Raw genomic sequence first — 16,717 nt, forward strand, 5'->3', positions numbered from 1 at the left:
TGGCAGTATATTTGACATTTCTATGACCCATCAATGGAAAACCAGATTCACATACTAAATGGCTGCAAAATACACATGAAGTACAGAGAAACTTTTTTCCCTCTACACTCAAGTTTTGGAATTTCTTACAGAAGATAGGAATAAGATATATCCCCAGTGATCTTATATATCGTTCCCCACTTTGAACTGTCTTTAGAAATAGAAGCTGCTCTTTGTTAACTAAAACAAACAAAAAACCACTTCACAAACAGTACTCATACCTCTCTCACTTTCCTTTGTTCCACTCCGAGAATAGGCAGAAGTTATACCTATAAGGCTGTTTGGTCTGTTTAGTTGACTTGAAGTTGAAAGAGAGCTAGTGGAGGTGGAGAGCGAAGAGGTGGATGATGAAGTAGTTGAAGTTGAAGTTGGTCTATAGCGATGATATGGCTATTCAGCAGAAAAAGGTCAATATTAATTCATCAAGTAAATATAAACCACAGGATATTAAAACATTTAAATAGATAAATGATTCTTATAGTAGTATCAACTTAAATGTCATAGTTGGAGTTAAGATTCATTTAATTTCTCTGCCTAAAGACACCCATCATGAAAATACCTCTTCAGCAGTTCGGGAATATCTTTGTCTATAATCATCTTCTTTAGTTTCAGATTCTTTCTTTTCTTCTTGTTTTTCTTTGTCTTGCTTTTCTTTCTCTTCTTTTTCTTTTTCTTCACTTTCCTGTTCTCTAGTTCGTGTGGGACGACTTCTTCCTATAGTTTTTTCAGCTTCTTGAAGATCTGTCAGTGTTACACCCTTTGAAAAAAAGTCAGTAGACAACTCCTATTAATGTAGATGATCACATTATATAAATTCAGTTTAAGAAATTGAATTCTATCTATTAAGAAACAAATTTTACCTACGTGTTCTACCTTTAAGCTTTTCCCTCAAAATTTGGAACCAAACACCCCTCTTTGATTAGTGGCAATTTTTTTTTTTCTATCACAGATTCTCCAGCAGTGTTTAATTGAACTAGTACATACAGATCACATAGAAAATCATATAGAAATCATTTAAGAACCCACTAGAACCTTCCAATACCATCAATACCATCATCAGCATACTAAATATTTCTGAAAGAACCCTAAGCCATAATATTTAGCAAAGTCTCAGGAACATTGATACTTTACAAATTCACTCACTGCAACTACATTTTTAGGTCAACAACACATAAAAAACTGCATTGACAGCACCAGAGAAACTTGCAATTCATTTCTCATTTCTTCATTGTTCTGAGGCTAAAAACTACTGTTGAAATAACATTAGAAAACAAACAATTTTTTGAAAATGGCTTCTCTCTACTGCACTTTTCAGCTGATGTATCTTACTAAGATACTGCTCAACCACTTTGTAACCTATTCTTCAAAGCCAACTCTGCAGCTTATCAGTTATTTAACTGCTTTTTGTAGTGATTCTGTTCTAATACACAAGAGGGAGAATGTTGGAAGGACACAAGCTGTTATTCTAGATTATTAGCAAGTAACAAAAATCTCCTTCTTAGTACTCCTCTGTGTCCACAGAAACTAGGTTGAATGTATTTTTTGCTATGTCATGGATCTTATTAGCTATCCATACGTTGGTCAGCTCAATCACATTATCTTCTATAGTCCATGCACAGAAAAAAGACTTGGAAATGGAAGTAACTACAGCACGCTATGCATATTTCTCTCGAGTATTAAAGACTTCAGCCTGCTAGCTTTTGAAGAATTCAAAGTCTTAGATTTAAACACCTACATAACATCAGATACAATTACGTGAGTAAGCCACTTTACCATAATGCAATCAAAAACATCCTTTCAGTGGAGGAGTCTGTGCTTTCAAATTTGTATTGTCACTCTTCAGTGATTACAAAAAGCAACTTTCAGTACACAATGAAGGGTCCTAATGCTTTCAGGGAAAAAAAAGGAAATAAAGAGGCTATATTTCATCTGGTACGAGTTGTTTTATACCAGGAAGACTCACTAGTTTATTTGGAACTTACTGAGAATATAAAACTTCACTGCACTCAGGGAATTACCTTGGGTACCCTTCCATAAATGTAGAAGCTTTAATGTAACTATACCTGTGTGGATCTTCTAGACTGTCTTGCTTGCCTGGATCTAGCTTTTCTTTGGGACTCTGACTCTTCATCCCGTACTGGAGTGAGGTATGATCTGAAGAGTTAATTAGAAACAACATTGGCAAACAATATTTTTTGAACAAATGTATTAAATGGCCAGAAAAAAACCCCACAATGTGATACAACTGAAAAGCAAAGCAGTTACAAGAAAATCTTTAACTATATGAATACATTTTAGGCATTTCATCCATACCACAATGGTCTATTCATAAAAGGTAGCAGCTCCAAAACTCAATTAAAATACATTGTGTTATCCTACTTAATTCAGATTTCTTTTTACCTTTATCTCTTAAATGTAACTTAAGCTTTTCTGGTATTTCATTAGTCTACTAACATACTGGCAGAACCTCTGAGATACAGCCAATGACATATCTATACATAAAATATATCTGTGTATGTATTAAACTTTTAACATAACTTGCAGGCTTTTAGAAAAAGCTAAATATACTGCTAATGCAGAAAACCTAATTATATCATCTATTGCACCAGAGATTAAATATCCATGAAGAGGTGGTTCCTGTACTTTCATGTGAATCATCCATGCTTTGAGCAATCCAACTCTCTTCGAAAAAACTGTGCTTAAAATTAAATCCTTATGAAACCCACAAAAATCCTGAAGAGTAGGTAGGTCATTGTAATCAAAGCCAAAAGGCTTCTAGAGTAGACATACAAGGTCTGGGCTGATTAAAGAAATTCTCTGAACCAGGTAACTGGAATAAAAAAAAGAAAGATAGATTTCCACGCATAAATGTATCTGTTTCTATGTGTGTGACATGTATTTATATATGTGTGCATGTAAGACCATCATTAAAGAACTTTTAAGTTTTTAATGCTAACTAATTATGCCCAAAACACAAGAAAATATTTATAACTAGCTGCTATACTTACAAATGTAGAAACATCTCCTAACTTACGACACATCTTAAAAAAACCCTCATTATATTAATTTGATTTCACTACCTTGTTCTCTTGCAAATAGCATTTTTAATAGATCACACTTTTCTAGGGCCTCAGGCTATATTATCTATCTATATTACGAAAAGGATGCCTGTTAGCCGCTTTATCTGTAGTACCTCTAATACCTAGCTACCTTGGAGGTTCTGATTGCCCAAGTGTAACCTTCAGGGCTTAAAAATTGCTACAAATTACTCCATATAACTTACTCTTTAGTAAGGAGTATACATATGCCTACCCTCAAAGAAATGTGAAATACTTTAAACCTCACCTAGGGAAAACAAAAGTTCTCAGGTTGCCAGATGCACACGACAGTTACTGTCAGAGCAGAAAGTACCCTTCCTTAGCATCCCCTGCGTATGTCACACAGGCCACCTATGCAGTATTATTCATGATACAAGATTTAGAGATTGAAGTTTGTCGTTCTCTTATTTGTCTAAACCAATCCTAAATCCTTCCACTATTCCAAAAGCATGCACCATTACATGTTGAAGCATTACCTGCTTCATTACTAAAAGCAGTTCACTATGTCTTTACTTTTCAAATATTCTTTGAAATATTATTCCAAATATACTTTCTAAATACAAACTTTCAGTCTATAAATACGGATTAACCAACTTAATTTCTTAGAAGAATATTTACCATATATTTCATATACAGACAAGCTTTTCATGCGCATATAAACATATACACACATACATATATATGTATCTGTATATATACAGATAAGATATGCACGTGCTGATATTTTGAGCACTACCTTCTCACATGCATGCAGTGATTATTCCAGTTTTGCTGATTTCTAAGATTTAATGGAGATTTTAATATGCTATCAAGAATGCATCTGCAACAGTATACTACACAATTGGCCCAGAGTTAGATTAAACCAAGGAATTTCAGGCCAATTGCAGGTACCTAAAATGTAAGTAGTATATGCGCATTAGTATACACACACAAGTGAGAGCAAATGAGACAGCAAAAGCCTTAATTCTAAATTTCCTTGCTTTTCTACTCATATGGGACTGAAATAGCATTTGGATTTTAAAATTGGAACTACTTTTGAGAAAAGGATGCATTTTGTTGATTTTGCTTTTGTTTTGTCAGGTTAAATCAGACTTTGCTATGGAACACGCAGCTTTTGACTACAGTTGTTATTGAAATGGGTTGTAAGTACGTGTGGGCACCTCCTGAATTATGGTGGGGAAGAAAAAAAAAAAAATCCCCATTTCACAGAAGTTATTATCCCTCTGTGTTGGGTAGGGAAGGAAGACTTTGGAAAACAGACTATCCTAAATAGGCCTAAAGCCACGAGGCATCTTTAAATATTGCTGCTGCCTTAGGTGAACCAAAAGAACTCAGGTTTCTTCTGTAACAACCAAAAGCTGTGTTACCTCTGTGAACATACAGAGAGACACACACATCTGGCACTGCTAGGGGAGTCAGATTTCAAAACTACTACAGGAGCAACACAGAAATCTGAATTTACATTTCAGCAGAAGGGTCAAATGATAAACATTTATAAATACCCAGAAGAAGAACAACCCAGGGAAAGCTAACAGGAATTAACAACTTTGAGAGACCTTATTTTTGCTTCCATAAACAGCAGGTAACAACTCTTTATGGAAACATAAATGTGCACCAATCTTAACTCATTCTCCATCTAATTGAAACAGAAAAATTTCTATATTCTTAAAATAAGATTTACATACGCTTCTTACTTGTATTTCGTACTGAATAGCTCTTAAACCACTGCATTTACAACTGTATATTATGTTCCAAGTACAAGAGATCCTAAATGACACAATGAAATAAACAGAATGTGTTGGGTTCAATACTCCTCTGAATGGTGTCAGGCATATAAAATAACTGAAAAAAATGCCATGTTGTAACTTACTAGCACGCTGCCCGTGGCACAGACGCTCAATCAGCAGCAGCGTACTTGTAGTAAGTACTTAATTATTGATTTTCTTATTTTTATTTCAGCATTTTTGCATTTCATTATGGGTATTTTTAAGAGGACTCATTTAATTGCGTAAAAGAAACATAAATATGAAAATACTACATACCAAATGAGTACCCAAGGCCAGTAAAAAATATATAATATCAAAGTTTAAGTTTCATGAGTGATCTCAACCAGTACTAAGCTCTTACATAAACTGAGGCAAATTGTAGTGGTTTCAATACACAGGAAGCAAATGACACCGTTTTACATACTGTGCTATCCAAATTTGTGGTAACCAACACATTCCTTTAAAAAAGAAAAAACCAACAACTTTTGCATAAGAGCAACATTACTCTTAGGACCTTTACACACCTCCGTCTCTCCCTGACCTCTGACGTTGAGGACACAGTGCCAGAAGTAGCTGTAGTCATGGCTGTGGTAGTGGCTGTAGCATTTACAACAGATGGTGCAACAGGAACGGTCACTGCTGTAGGAACACTGTCCTTTTCTTTCTCAGTACTATCCTCAGCCCACAAACGATTTGAGGTACTACAGCGTAACAAGCAGCAACACAAAAAAAGAGAAAAGGAAACAGCTAAACAATGAAAGCACTTTACTAAACAACTAAAAACATGTAAGTTGAGGGATGGATTTTTTTTAAAAGCAAACTGAGAAATGTCTCTACTCTGAAAGCTCAACTTGAGCTACTATGAAAGCTCAGCTTGAGCTATTAAATTGATAAAATTAGGAATTGAATGGTTCAAAATAATTGAACTCTTCATCCTTCTATATTCTTTTATACCAACATGGCTGTCACTTTACAGTAGAAAGCCATTCACAATTTTCAAGCCAAATTGTATAAAATAAACCCAAATTTAACAAGGAAGTGAAAAAATCCAGAGCCCCAGGATCTACTAAACAAGAACGCATGCACATACATAAGCACATAGTAGACCTGACAAAAAAAAAAAAGAATAAAAGAAGTGTGCTGGTGCTATTACCTGCTTTGTACACCTGCTGAAGTGGAACCCGTTGTACTCTTTGTAGTAGTGTTTGTGCTGGTAGGCAGTGTTTTCTGAAGACCAGCAGAAGAGGTAACTGTTGATGCAGTACTTGGAACACTAGAACTAATCAAATCATCTTGTCTTCTACCAAAGGAGCCACTGAAGAAGAGACATGTACAATTAATGCATTAAATTACTTATCTTTGCTCATTAAAATATCACAAAGCCGTGCATGATCCATTGAATTCCTGCCCATGTATTCTGTCTCACACAAGTCTCAGAAACTTCTGGGGAAAAAAATGCATTTTCAAAAGCCATTTTCTTCACTATTTCCTTGACTAGAACTTTCAAAATTCTGACCTCAGAAGGCAGCAGGAATGTTCCTTATTCCTGACCATTTCTCCTCAAGATGAGGAGACAAATAATGGACTCTCACTGCTTTATGCATGGCTGTCATGATCGCATCTACTGAAACATTCATATAGGGCTCCTAATGTCTCATTTTTAATCTGCTGTTTCTCCCACACTGAATACCTCAGAAAATGCAAAATTTTACTTCACAGCTTGTCAGAAAAGAAAATGTCATCAATAGCACTCCTCTTACAATTTTCAACCAATTAAATGTATTGCTGACATTTTTTTAAAAAAGCTTTAATTATTCCCTGAAAGATTAACCTCCCACTCATGCTTTCTCCTCGTTCTTTAAGTTGTAAAGAAAATTCAGTGGTTTCCACATTTTTATTCACTGGTTCTGGCTGAACAGATGTCACATTACCAAGTCAGTATGTTTGCCCACAACTAAACCTCAGAATCCGCAGTTAGGACAGAAAGAGCATCAGATTACTAATTGCAAAAGACTTAAGGAAAGATGCTTCTTTGTCATTGTACAATTGATTGTTTTGTCTATTACTCTAAATTCTTAATGATAAAGAAAAATAATTGCATGAGAACAGCTAAGGAAATACACCACTAAAGCATCACATACAATTTAACAGTGATGCATACATTTTGTTTGAAGACTGGAGCCTAAATACTGATAAAAGCTAACATCCAGGGATTCTTCTCGTATAGAAACTACTGATATTTCCACGCAGAATGGGAAATCTTTCCTAAACCTAGACTTAGGAAAATTCAATTTTCTTTTTAAAGCAGGAGGTTAACAAAGATGTATTATGCTGTATGAAACAGCCTATGTGCTGCCAACAACATCAATGTCAAGAGAAAAACGAAGTTAAGTACCCATAACCACATTCATCATCATGACATACCAATATGCAGCTTAGCTACCTGAACAACAATCTTTTCTTTTGATCTATTAGATATTTTCTATAGATATTTCTATTAGATAATTTTAGATATTTACTGCTCCACTAATTCCAATCAAGAACGTTACACAAATAGCTACGCTGAAACTACCCAGTGGAGTAAAGTTAATCATGTAAGTGTTCAGCCTATGATTCCTTCTGAGAAAATTCTGCAAGATGGGAACCACGTGCATCTGAAAATTATTTTCATATTAATCATAATTTACTTTGCATTCAAGTTAGTTTTACGTATGCGTCCTACAATGCTAATATTCAAGGTAGGTGTGGCTATAAGCTAACATTATGGGGAGCAGCCCAAGATCTCCGATACCATCACGCACAACCAAAATACAACAGAGAGAATATTTTTTTCCCTTTTCAGGTATCAAGCAGAATATCAATACTTAGAATAGTTATCTTTGGCCACTGAACTAATCTGGAAGGAGTCAAACACATCCTCAAACTCATATAAGCAACAGGAAAAAGTAAGCATATAATTTTAATTATATAGCAGTTGTTGCAACACTCCAAGCTAGTAAAAATGGTGCTGCTTTAAAATAAGCACAACCATTGCATCAGTGTAAGTACCTACCTACGCGTTAAAATGTTCACATTTACTCTGAACATTTTAACACGTCACCATTTAATTTTAAACTGTCCTCACAAAGTATATCAGTACTTGATTTATGTCTTTTAATTTGTAAGCTCATTTTCATTAAAAAAAGACAAGATATAATCCCATACCTTCTTTGATAACTTGTGTTTAATGATGCAGGACCTTCATTCAAACTGTTTTTCTTGACATCTTCTTCCCATTTTCTCCTGGTGTAGGAACTACCACCACGTATTGAGCTAGCAGAGGAGTCCCTGTAAAAAAGATTTTATCAAACTTGTATTAAAGAAGGTGCCTCTTGATGCGAACTAAAAAGGAAACATAAAAATCCTGGATAATATACTGAAAATAAATGGAACCATGCCGAACAGGAATAAAATGACCTTAATGGACAATCATTTTCAAGCTCCTGTGGAAAACCACATTCATGCTAACACTGTTAGAGACATAATAGAAAAGTAGCATCAGAAGAAAAACTGTTGAAGAGGATTTAATCAACATGAAATCAACCATTATCTGACAGTAGCCATTGCTGGCTTTGTTTTTCTCAAAAAAAATCCCATGGGCTTTTCTGTTCACTCCTGAGATTATCCAGAGCAGTGACGGGAAAAGTACTCGGGCTTTTCAGAAATTTCTTTCATGGGTGTTTTCATTCTTGGATGTTATAAGAAGAAATGCAGAAGCTGACTAGCCTGTAGAACTCATGATACTGTAGGCTAGTGTAAACAGGTCTGCAGTAGCCATTCCTGAGCGGCCTGCCATGCATCACTAGCTGACATTACCTTACTCACAAGGAATTTCCAGCCTCGTGTTGGCAGTTTATAGCAGCAAGAAATAACCTTGCAAAAATCTACTTAGAAAAAATACCCTGAAAACTGATACCAAGATGCAAAACCCTGAATTTCTAATAAAAATGTCAGCTCATGACTTAAAGCGAAGTTCAGATACAAGGAAGAATGTCTCTCACAAAACCATACATAAAAGGCAACCAGGTGTGTGAGAGAAAATAAAATTTTGTAAAGAGGTATTTCATGCTTAGTTACCTTCGGCCTTCAGAAAGTAAATCTTTCTGCACAAAAATGTATGGTAGCACTTCTGTGGCTAGTATCAACTTTACAAAGGGATCAAAAAAAAGACAATGCAGTGTTATCTCTTACCACCACAGAGAAATACAAATTATTAGATATCAGCGAGCACAGAAAGGTCCTGCTGCATGACCAATTTTTTATAATTACTGAAGGTTTCACTTTGCCAGCACTTTTTGCTGTAGCATGGGCACTTGACTGAGGCTGGATGACTGAGGTTTGTTACTGTGCTGAAAAAAACCCAGCCTGCATTCACCTTGAAGTCCTTTCCAGTTACACTACATCATTGATAAGCTAGACAAGCAGGTGTTCAGATATGCAGAACAAGAACCTAGCACTAAGGTATGCAACAAGGACAGAGATCTGGGACAAAGGCATAAGTTTAATAATTTATTATGTTACCTGTAGGGCAGATGGTTAAATTCTACATGTAGAGAAGGTCAGACTAAATGTCAAAAATCTCTTATGTCTTTAGGTAAGTAAGCCAGGTTGTCTGCCGCACCATACACTAGGCAAAGTATTTGGGCCTAAATAGGCGGGCCTAAAAGCAGACTTGATCTCTGGTACACCAAGAAATACAGAAAAATCTCAGGTCAATTGTTTGGTCAGCACTAGGACTGACCAGATTGATGACTCCAGTTAACCCAATGAGTAAAAATATGCTATTGCTGATACCCACTTTTGGAACTGTGTCTGTGAATAAGCCATGACGGTTAGGATTGGCATGTCAAGGACACAAATAAACCTCAATACTGAAGCAGAATTTAATCCCTTTGTTACAATCAGTAACACCTTCTAAGAAGGAAATTGCAATGAAATACTTATCCCAATCTTAAGGGATCATCTAGTTAAGATACCTTTGGAAAATAAGAGCTTTTGAGAAGATCTCAAATGAATAAAAATTGAAATAATAATAATCATCATTTCTCTTAGAAACAAACCAAAACTGACAAATTCACCCTCAAAGAATATAGTACTCCAGAGAATAAGTACAAACAGAAACTCTGAACTGCCCTGCAAAAGAAATGCAGATTACAAAGATCTGGCCAAGTCACTTGAGAGACGCTAACGGACTAAGCTGAACTTTAGGGGAGTTTGGGAGGTTTCCCTGTTTCAAAACAGAATTTGTCACCCAGAGAGTAAACTTATGCAACAGTATTCTGCAAGCATAAGAAAACCCAGTATTATCTTGTGTTTGCACTGAAACGAACCATTCTAAGGAGCAGCAACAAAGCAGCTCCTCTTCAGACACAAGAGGACAGTCTTATAGCCAATTATTATAACAGCACACTTCAAGCAATGAGAGGGTTTTTAGTTCAGGTCATCCAACAATCAGCTATCTGGATATGATCCACTCTAAAATCAGGTAATTTTATATTTAACAAATCATAATTTCAATCACCTGTTTTCTTTTTCATCAATGTCAGACGTACTGGCCAGTCGTCTTGGTATTGTAGGTGCAACATATGCAAGTCGAGTTCCTTTTCCATCTTTCTCCTGAAAGACATGTATTTTTTATTAAATGTTACTAATACTGATTACACTGCTCTTGGCTGGAAAATCATCATTACAAGAACTTCAGCTGTTATTTATTGTGACTCAATTATACAAAAGAGTTTTAAGCTTTACTTAAATATCGTAAGGACTACAATAGGAAAAGGAAACTGTTTATGTTTTCGTTCTAGTGATGCAAATGACTTCTCTTTTTTATGCTTTGCTGCAGTACAATTCCAACACTGACTACCAAAAGCAACTATTTTAGTATTTTTATATAGCATGGTATTATTCTTAATCCTGAAAACATTTAAACATTTGTACTTGAAACAGAACCACAAGTTCTGTGCTGTTCAGTTACCTGTTCCAAATTAGTCCTTCATTTGGTTCAGTTTTTGACAATAAAAAAATCACTGTGGAGTACAAAAAGACACTCTTTTTTTCTAAGATTCTTTCAACCTCACTCTCCAAGTGATGCTGATACTATCAAATGTCTAATCTCCTTTAACTGTGAAAACTACTACTAGCATTGCAAGTCCCACAAAGCAAAAAGCCCCAGACCTATGTACCAGGTCACCAGACAATGAAGGTGCACACTGCACTTGTAAAGAGACTATATAGAAGTTGCATAACTTAACCTTTCCAAATTTTGGTAAAGAATAGATGTATAGCACAGTCTACAGAGAATGTCTTACTTCTACTATACATCACAGAATCAGAGAGCACTTTAGGTTGGAAGGGACCATAAAGATCATCCAGTTCCAAGCCCCCTGCCATGGGCAGGGACATCCCACTAGATCTGGCTGTCCAAGGCCCCATCCAATCTGGCCTTGAACACCTCCAGGGATGGGGCATCCAGAACCTCCCTTGATAACCTGTGCCAGTGCCTCACCACTCTCATGGTGAAGAAATTCTTCCTTATGTCTAGAATTCTTCCTTATGCCATAAACATAAGTTCCTCAAAATATTGTTTTACACTGAAAATAATGACCTTTTCTTTGTTGTCCAATGAAGAGGAAAGTCTAGGACTTGAAGCAGAACGCATAACACCTGCAGAGTCCTTTTCTTTCTGAGCTTCTTTGGAAGCGGTAATCTCTGCAAGTGCACCATAACTACCAGTTTTTCTAAGACATAACCTCCACGAAGCAGGAGATTCATCTTTCCTCTCTTCTTCTTTGGGAGAAACCTTGGTTGTAGATGTTGGAAACTATAAAACACACGTAAATGAATTTACGTTATTAATTTACATTACCTGTGGTAATCCATGCTCCTTGCGGAGATTTGAGAACACAACTGTTTTTAATAAACATAGAAATGTTGAATATGTAGGGGAGTTGCGGTGACAGACAACCTACACACTCTTCTCTTAAATTAGTTACTGAGATAAGAATTGTAAGACTCATCAAGGTATTCCACTCTAAAAGTTAGCTTAGAAAAACCCACACTTGATAATACACACTGTCATCATGAGATGCAAATTTAGAAACATGCAAATCCAGTAGTAACATTTTGATTAAATATGTTATTTAGCACCCTGTTCACAAACCTGTGCACACCAGAACCTCACCATAGATTTTTCACCCTTATTGGGCACAAGAGCAATGCCAGTTTTGCGCAAGCCCTGCCTCCATGATGCGGGATCTACTGACTCCATCACAGGCATGATAGGAGGAATGCTATCATACTAAAGCCAATTAAGACAGACAAAGATGAAGATTGAAAGAATGGAAAATAGAAAAAAAAGGTTGTCTTAAAAGCACAGCCTGTTCCTACGTTTATGCTATGTAGCTCTTAATTACAGCACAAACACCAAAAAGGCAGTAAGTGACTTAAAACCTTAGTAACAGATTCTTATTAAACACAACACTGCCTGTTTAGTTAATTCAGAGACAGAAATACAGTTTGCACAGGAGAGGACAGCAAAGCCTGTTGACCTAAAAAAGGCCCATGGTCTAAATCCTTATACGGCCAAGAATACTGGTAAACTCACACTAATGTACTTCTTATCTTCTTATCATATTTCACTCATATCCCTTAATCACATTCCATGCTAGCTTAGCTATCAAACCCATACCTTCACTCGCCTTACTTCAGTGCCTTCAGACAGAAAGCAGCATTACTGAATGCCGCACAGACTGAAGAAAACCCAGATTCAAGCTCAGTACACTGCATCTGCACCACCTGTGAGCAACACACAATCTGGCCATCTATGGTGTAAAAGCAGAAGAGTAGCTGCAGTAACACAGGCAGTGCAAACCTGAAATGGCAGGTGCAAGATCACACATACTCTGTTGTTCCACTTTCATTATAAAAACAGTTTAAAGCCTTTTTGTTCAGTGATACAAGCTGCAACTGCTTGTCTAGATCACATGTACATCCTATGTTACAAGATGATCAGTCTTGACATAAAAGTGCATTTACTTTGTAGTTAGAGAAAGCCCAGAATTTTTCACACGTAGTATTAGAAAGACAACTACAGTTTACTTTTAACCTGCACCTTTTACCTTTATGACCAGAAGATAAGACCTCAGTTAGTGCATAATAAATATAGCATATTTATGATTTATAAAAGTTTATCATTCAGCTTAAAATCATAGGTATTTCTTCATCTTGTAAAAAAACGTTGTGTTCCCCTGCACCCATACAACATCACTTAGTCGCGTACCAAAAAAGTCTATTTCATCATTAAACTCCGGAATATCAACCCACAACTCACCTAGCAACAGTTTGGTAATGTACTGCTGCAGAAGGTCATACCGCTTAGAAAGCTTTTGCATAAAATAAATAAACTGACTGGAAGGGACAACAAGGAAATTTTTTGACTTCAAGATAAAGTTCAGACAATTACAAGAAAAATTAATTGTTTGAAGTGTTAGATATCTTAGAATCTCCAGCATGCAAAGATAATTAAGTCAAGTAAAATAACTGGGTGGATGGAGAGCTCATCAGTTAAATAGCCCAACTGTCATAAATTCGTGTATTACTGAAGGGATTTTAAAAAATATACTATATAAAGTAGGTCTATTTCGTTGCAGTAAAATTCACACTATATATTTCAATTCATTCCAGTAAGGCACAGCCAGCAAATCAGAAATTACTCACGTCTTCCCCTCCCTCACGCATTGGCTATGGTTTCTGTGGTGAACTTGTAGCTCGAGTTCTGCGCAGCCCCAGAGCAATGCAAATACACCTCCCATGACAGAGAACCATAATTCCTTACTAAACCAGAAGGAACTGTTTAGATTAATGTCACAAGATCACCCTGGAATCTAGCAGACAGCTTGAAGCCCAGCCACAAAGCTCAGTAAGGGGAAACAGCAGTCATTCCTGCTGGTCCACAAGGCCCACAATTCCATTTTTGCTCTCACAAATTTTTTGACATAAATCTTGTGGGCACCAGTCACAATGATTTTTGGAAAGCAACTCTTGGGATCCAGAAGGCTGTCCCAACCCAGTCATACAGTATCACATAATAAGATGCGGCTGAGCAATACAATCTCTGCATCCATTACATTAAAGCATACTTTGTAAGATGAATCATCATAAGGTTCTATTGTAAATATGAGAGCATAACTGCAATAAGCTTCCATGAGCTGAATACAAGACATGCCATTTGCCCAGTAGTAGGTCTTCTTTCTCTGCTGTAGCTTCATGTCATGACTATTGTTTCTCCTGAACACACTTTTCAGAAGCATCAGTACAGGGTTACGCTTTGATTGTGATGTTTATAGAAAAGTTAAATGATGGACAAAGGAAGCCTTACTGGCTTACAATCCAGTTTGCTTATTCTACACCTTGACTTGTGTACCACTTTCTGACTATGCATGATTATCTACTTGAAGTTTTTGCCCCAGGCACACTTATCTTCCTTTCGACAAGCAAAACTAGAATTAATTAAAACAAAAATTAATTCCATGTCAAGCTGTAAAAAGCTTCCTGTACGCAACATGGCTTTGCTAGGCATGTTTTTGAGCTGTGCATTGAATAAATGATGTGTCCCTATTCTCCAGCTCTCCCATGATGTCTTAACCATATTGAAATCAGGGCTGGTAACTACAACACTTTCTACTTCTTATTTTAGGTATCATTTTCAACTTCTGCAGCTAAGCACTAGCTGAGTGCTTCTAAGGACCCTGAAACTACCTTAGTCATGCCTGCCTCCCTTGCCTGAAGTGAATCACAAATACAGGCATAGAGAGACACTATAGTTTCTAAAAATTTTGAAGTCGTCTGGCATAGAAAAGACTTTAAAAGAATGAAGTTTAGCTTCAGAGAAACAAGAACTCCAGTCACCAGGCAACACATCTTTGCTTTTCTAACAGGATCTTACATTCAGCTGTTCTGTATTTTAGATCCCTGCTTAGAATCAAAACCATTCAAAATTTTAAAAATTCAGAACAGTTTCTACAGAAAACCACAAAATATTTTACGAGTTTGTGCATATTTTCATCATTTCACTGGATAACTTAATCCACTTTTACATAAGAATCAAAAAATGTATCCTCACACAGAAGAACAGAAATCTAAAATCATGACAAAGGTATTTTATTTTACCTTCTTAACAGGTGATGTAGGTGCCCCTTGGCCACCGGCTACTGAAGGTGCTGTGACAGCTACTGATGCTGATTGTGTACTTGTGGTATTTGCATTATTAGTTACAGCTGCCAAGGTTTTGGTTTTATCTGCAAAATATTCAAATATTCACAAGATTTTAATTTTCATTTTTCATTCACAATTTCTTCACTTCTACAATACAGAGTTTTAATTTCTTTCAAACACATCTGAGAGTCGGCTTTTCCAACAGCATTTTACTATTTACTCCTCCCTGTTTCCGTCCTCACTCCCAATGTGTATCTTAGGACCATATTTTTTCAGTAACACTCATGTATTTAACATTTTTTTGTTGTTGTTACTCAGCAAGCGCTAAACACTCATGAGACACAGAAACAGAACCACAGAATCACTCAGATTGAAAGTTACCTCGAGAGATCTGTCACCTAATTCAACCTCTTGCTCAAAGCGGGGTCAATATTTAATATAGACCAGTTTGCTCAAGGTTTTGATGAATCAGATCTTGAAAACCTCTGGAGAGACATTCCACAGCCTCCCCACACACTCTATATTTTAGTAGATGGCTAATAACTGTAAAAATTTACACAGCAGGAACTATGTGGGCATGTAATTGTCGAATTACAGATGCCTAATCAAAGTAAAACACTCGTTCCTGGATAACTGTGTAAGTTGAGTGTAAAGAAATAATTAATCCAGCCAGGGATTCCAGTCAGCAGAATAAACTGAGGCAGAGATCTTCCAGAGCTCTGCCTTTTCTTTGGCTTCATTGCTTTTTTTGTTCCTTCTTTTTTGTACCTGAGTTTCACTGTCCACCTACTCTGTCCCCTTCTGCTTTGTCTTTCTGCCCACATTTCTTCCTCTGTCCTATGTCTGGGTATCTTAACTCCTCTTACACAAACATACAGAAAATGTCATGGTTCTGATACAACCATGCCACTGCACTTGGTTAACCTTCGTAATCTTACACCTCACTTCTGTTTTGCCTATTCAAACTGCATGTTCTTTAGAGAAGGATGCTACATCCTGTCTGTGCAGTATGGAGCAACAGAGGGTACAATCCCCAATGGTTCTGCCCCTACTACATACCTTTATGTCTATGCAACCTACGGAGCACAGGAACAGTTAATTGAGAAAGTATGCCATGTTTTCATACAGCACCCTCATATCTAACATTCAAATTCAGCAAAGTACCTATCTATGACTGGAAATTATATAATTAATGGTACTGCTGTTACACAATTGTTTTACTTATGGACAGAGATGAACATATGTTTTGAATAATTAATTATGTAGTAAACAAATACAAATAGTAAAAAATCACCTTACATGACTAACTGTGCACTTAATGGAATGCTCCTTCTAAACACAAAATAAATGGTGGTAAACTTCCTAAGTCATGGTGGTAATAAGTTCAACAGGGAAATGTGGACTGAGTATGATTTGAGATGACACATAGGCAGATGTGCTGGAAATCTGAAAACGAGTAATACAGCTTTAAAATACACAGAAAAAATATCAGGAGTGAAAGTGTGGCAGGAGAGAAATGTATTTTTCACAACTGTATTCTGAAATTATAATTGAGCTAATGTT

The 16,717-nt window shown here is 36.3% G+C and overlaps 1 protein-coding gene across 11 annotated transcripts in view; it reads right to left on the reverse strand.

Annotated features, from left to right (window-relative positions):
* PPP1R12A (protein phosphatase 1 regulatory subunit 12A) overlaps positions 1-16,717 on the reverse strand; it is a 119,605-nt gene that overhangs the window by 23,797 nt on the left and 79,091 nt on the right. For 6 of the 11 annotated variants that reach the window (XM_054056483.1, XM_054056478.1, XM_054056520.1 and 3 more), the window contains exons 9-18: positions 15,110-15,237; positions 12,123-12,239; positions 11,547-11,762; positions 10,464-10,558; positions 8,108-8,230; positions 6,057-6,218; positions 5,428-5,604; positions 2,103-2,193; positions 599-796; positions 261-429 (exon numbers count right to left, since the gene is read on the reverse strand). In XM_054056483.1, the coding sequence (XP_053912458.1) occupies positions 261-429; positions 599-796; positions 2,103-2,193; positions 5,428-5,604; positions 6,057-6,218; positions 8,108-8,230; positions 10,464-10,558; positions 11,547-11,762; positions 12,123-12,239; positions 15,110-15,237 (1,476 nt within the window). The remainder of the gene's footprint in view (positions 1-260; positions 430-598; positions 797-2,102; positions 2,194-5,427; positions 5,605-6,056; positions 6,219-8,107; positions 8,231-10,463; positions 10,559-11,546; positions 11,763-12,122; positions 12,240-15,109; positions 15,238-16,717) is intronic. The other 5 variants (XM_054056497.1, XM_054056542.1, XM_054056527.1 and 2 more) reach the window with 3 other exon arrangements.

This window comes from Cuculus canorus, chromosome 1 (genome assembly GCF_017976375.1).
Source record: "Cuculus canorus isolate bCucCan1 chromosome 1, bCucCan1.pri, whole genome shotgun sequence".
Taxonomy (NCBI): Eukaryota; Metazoa; Chordata; class Aves; order Cuculiformes; family Cuculidae; genus Cuculus; species Cuculus canorus.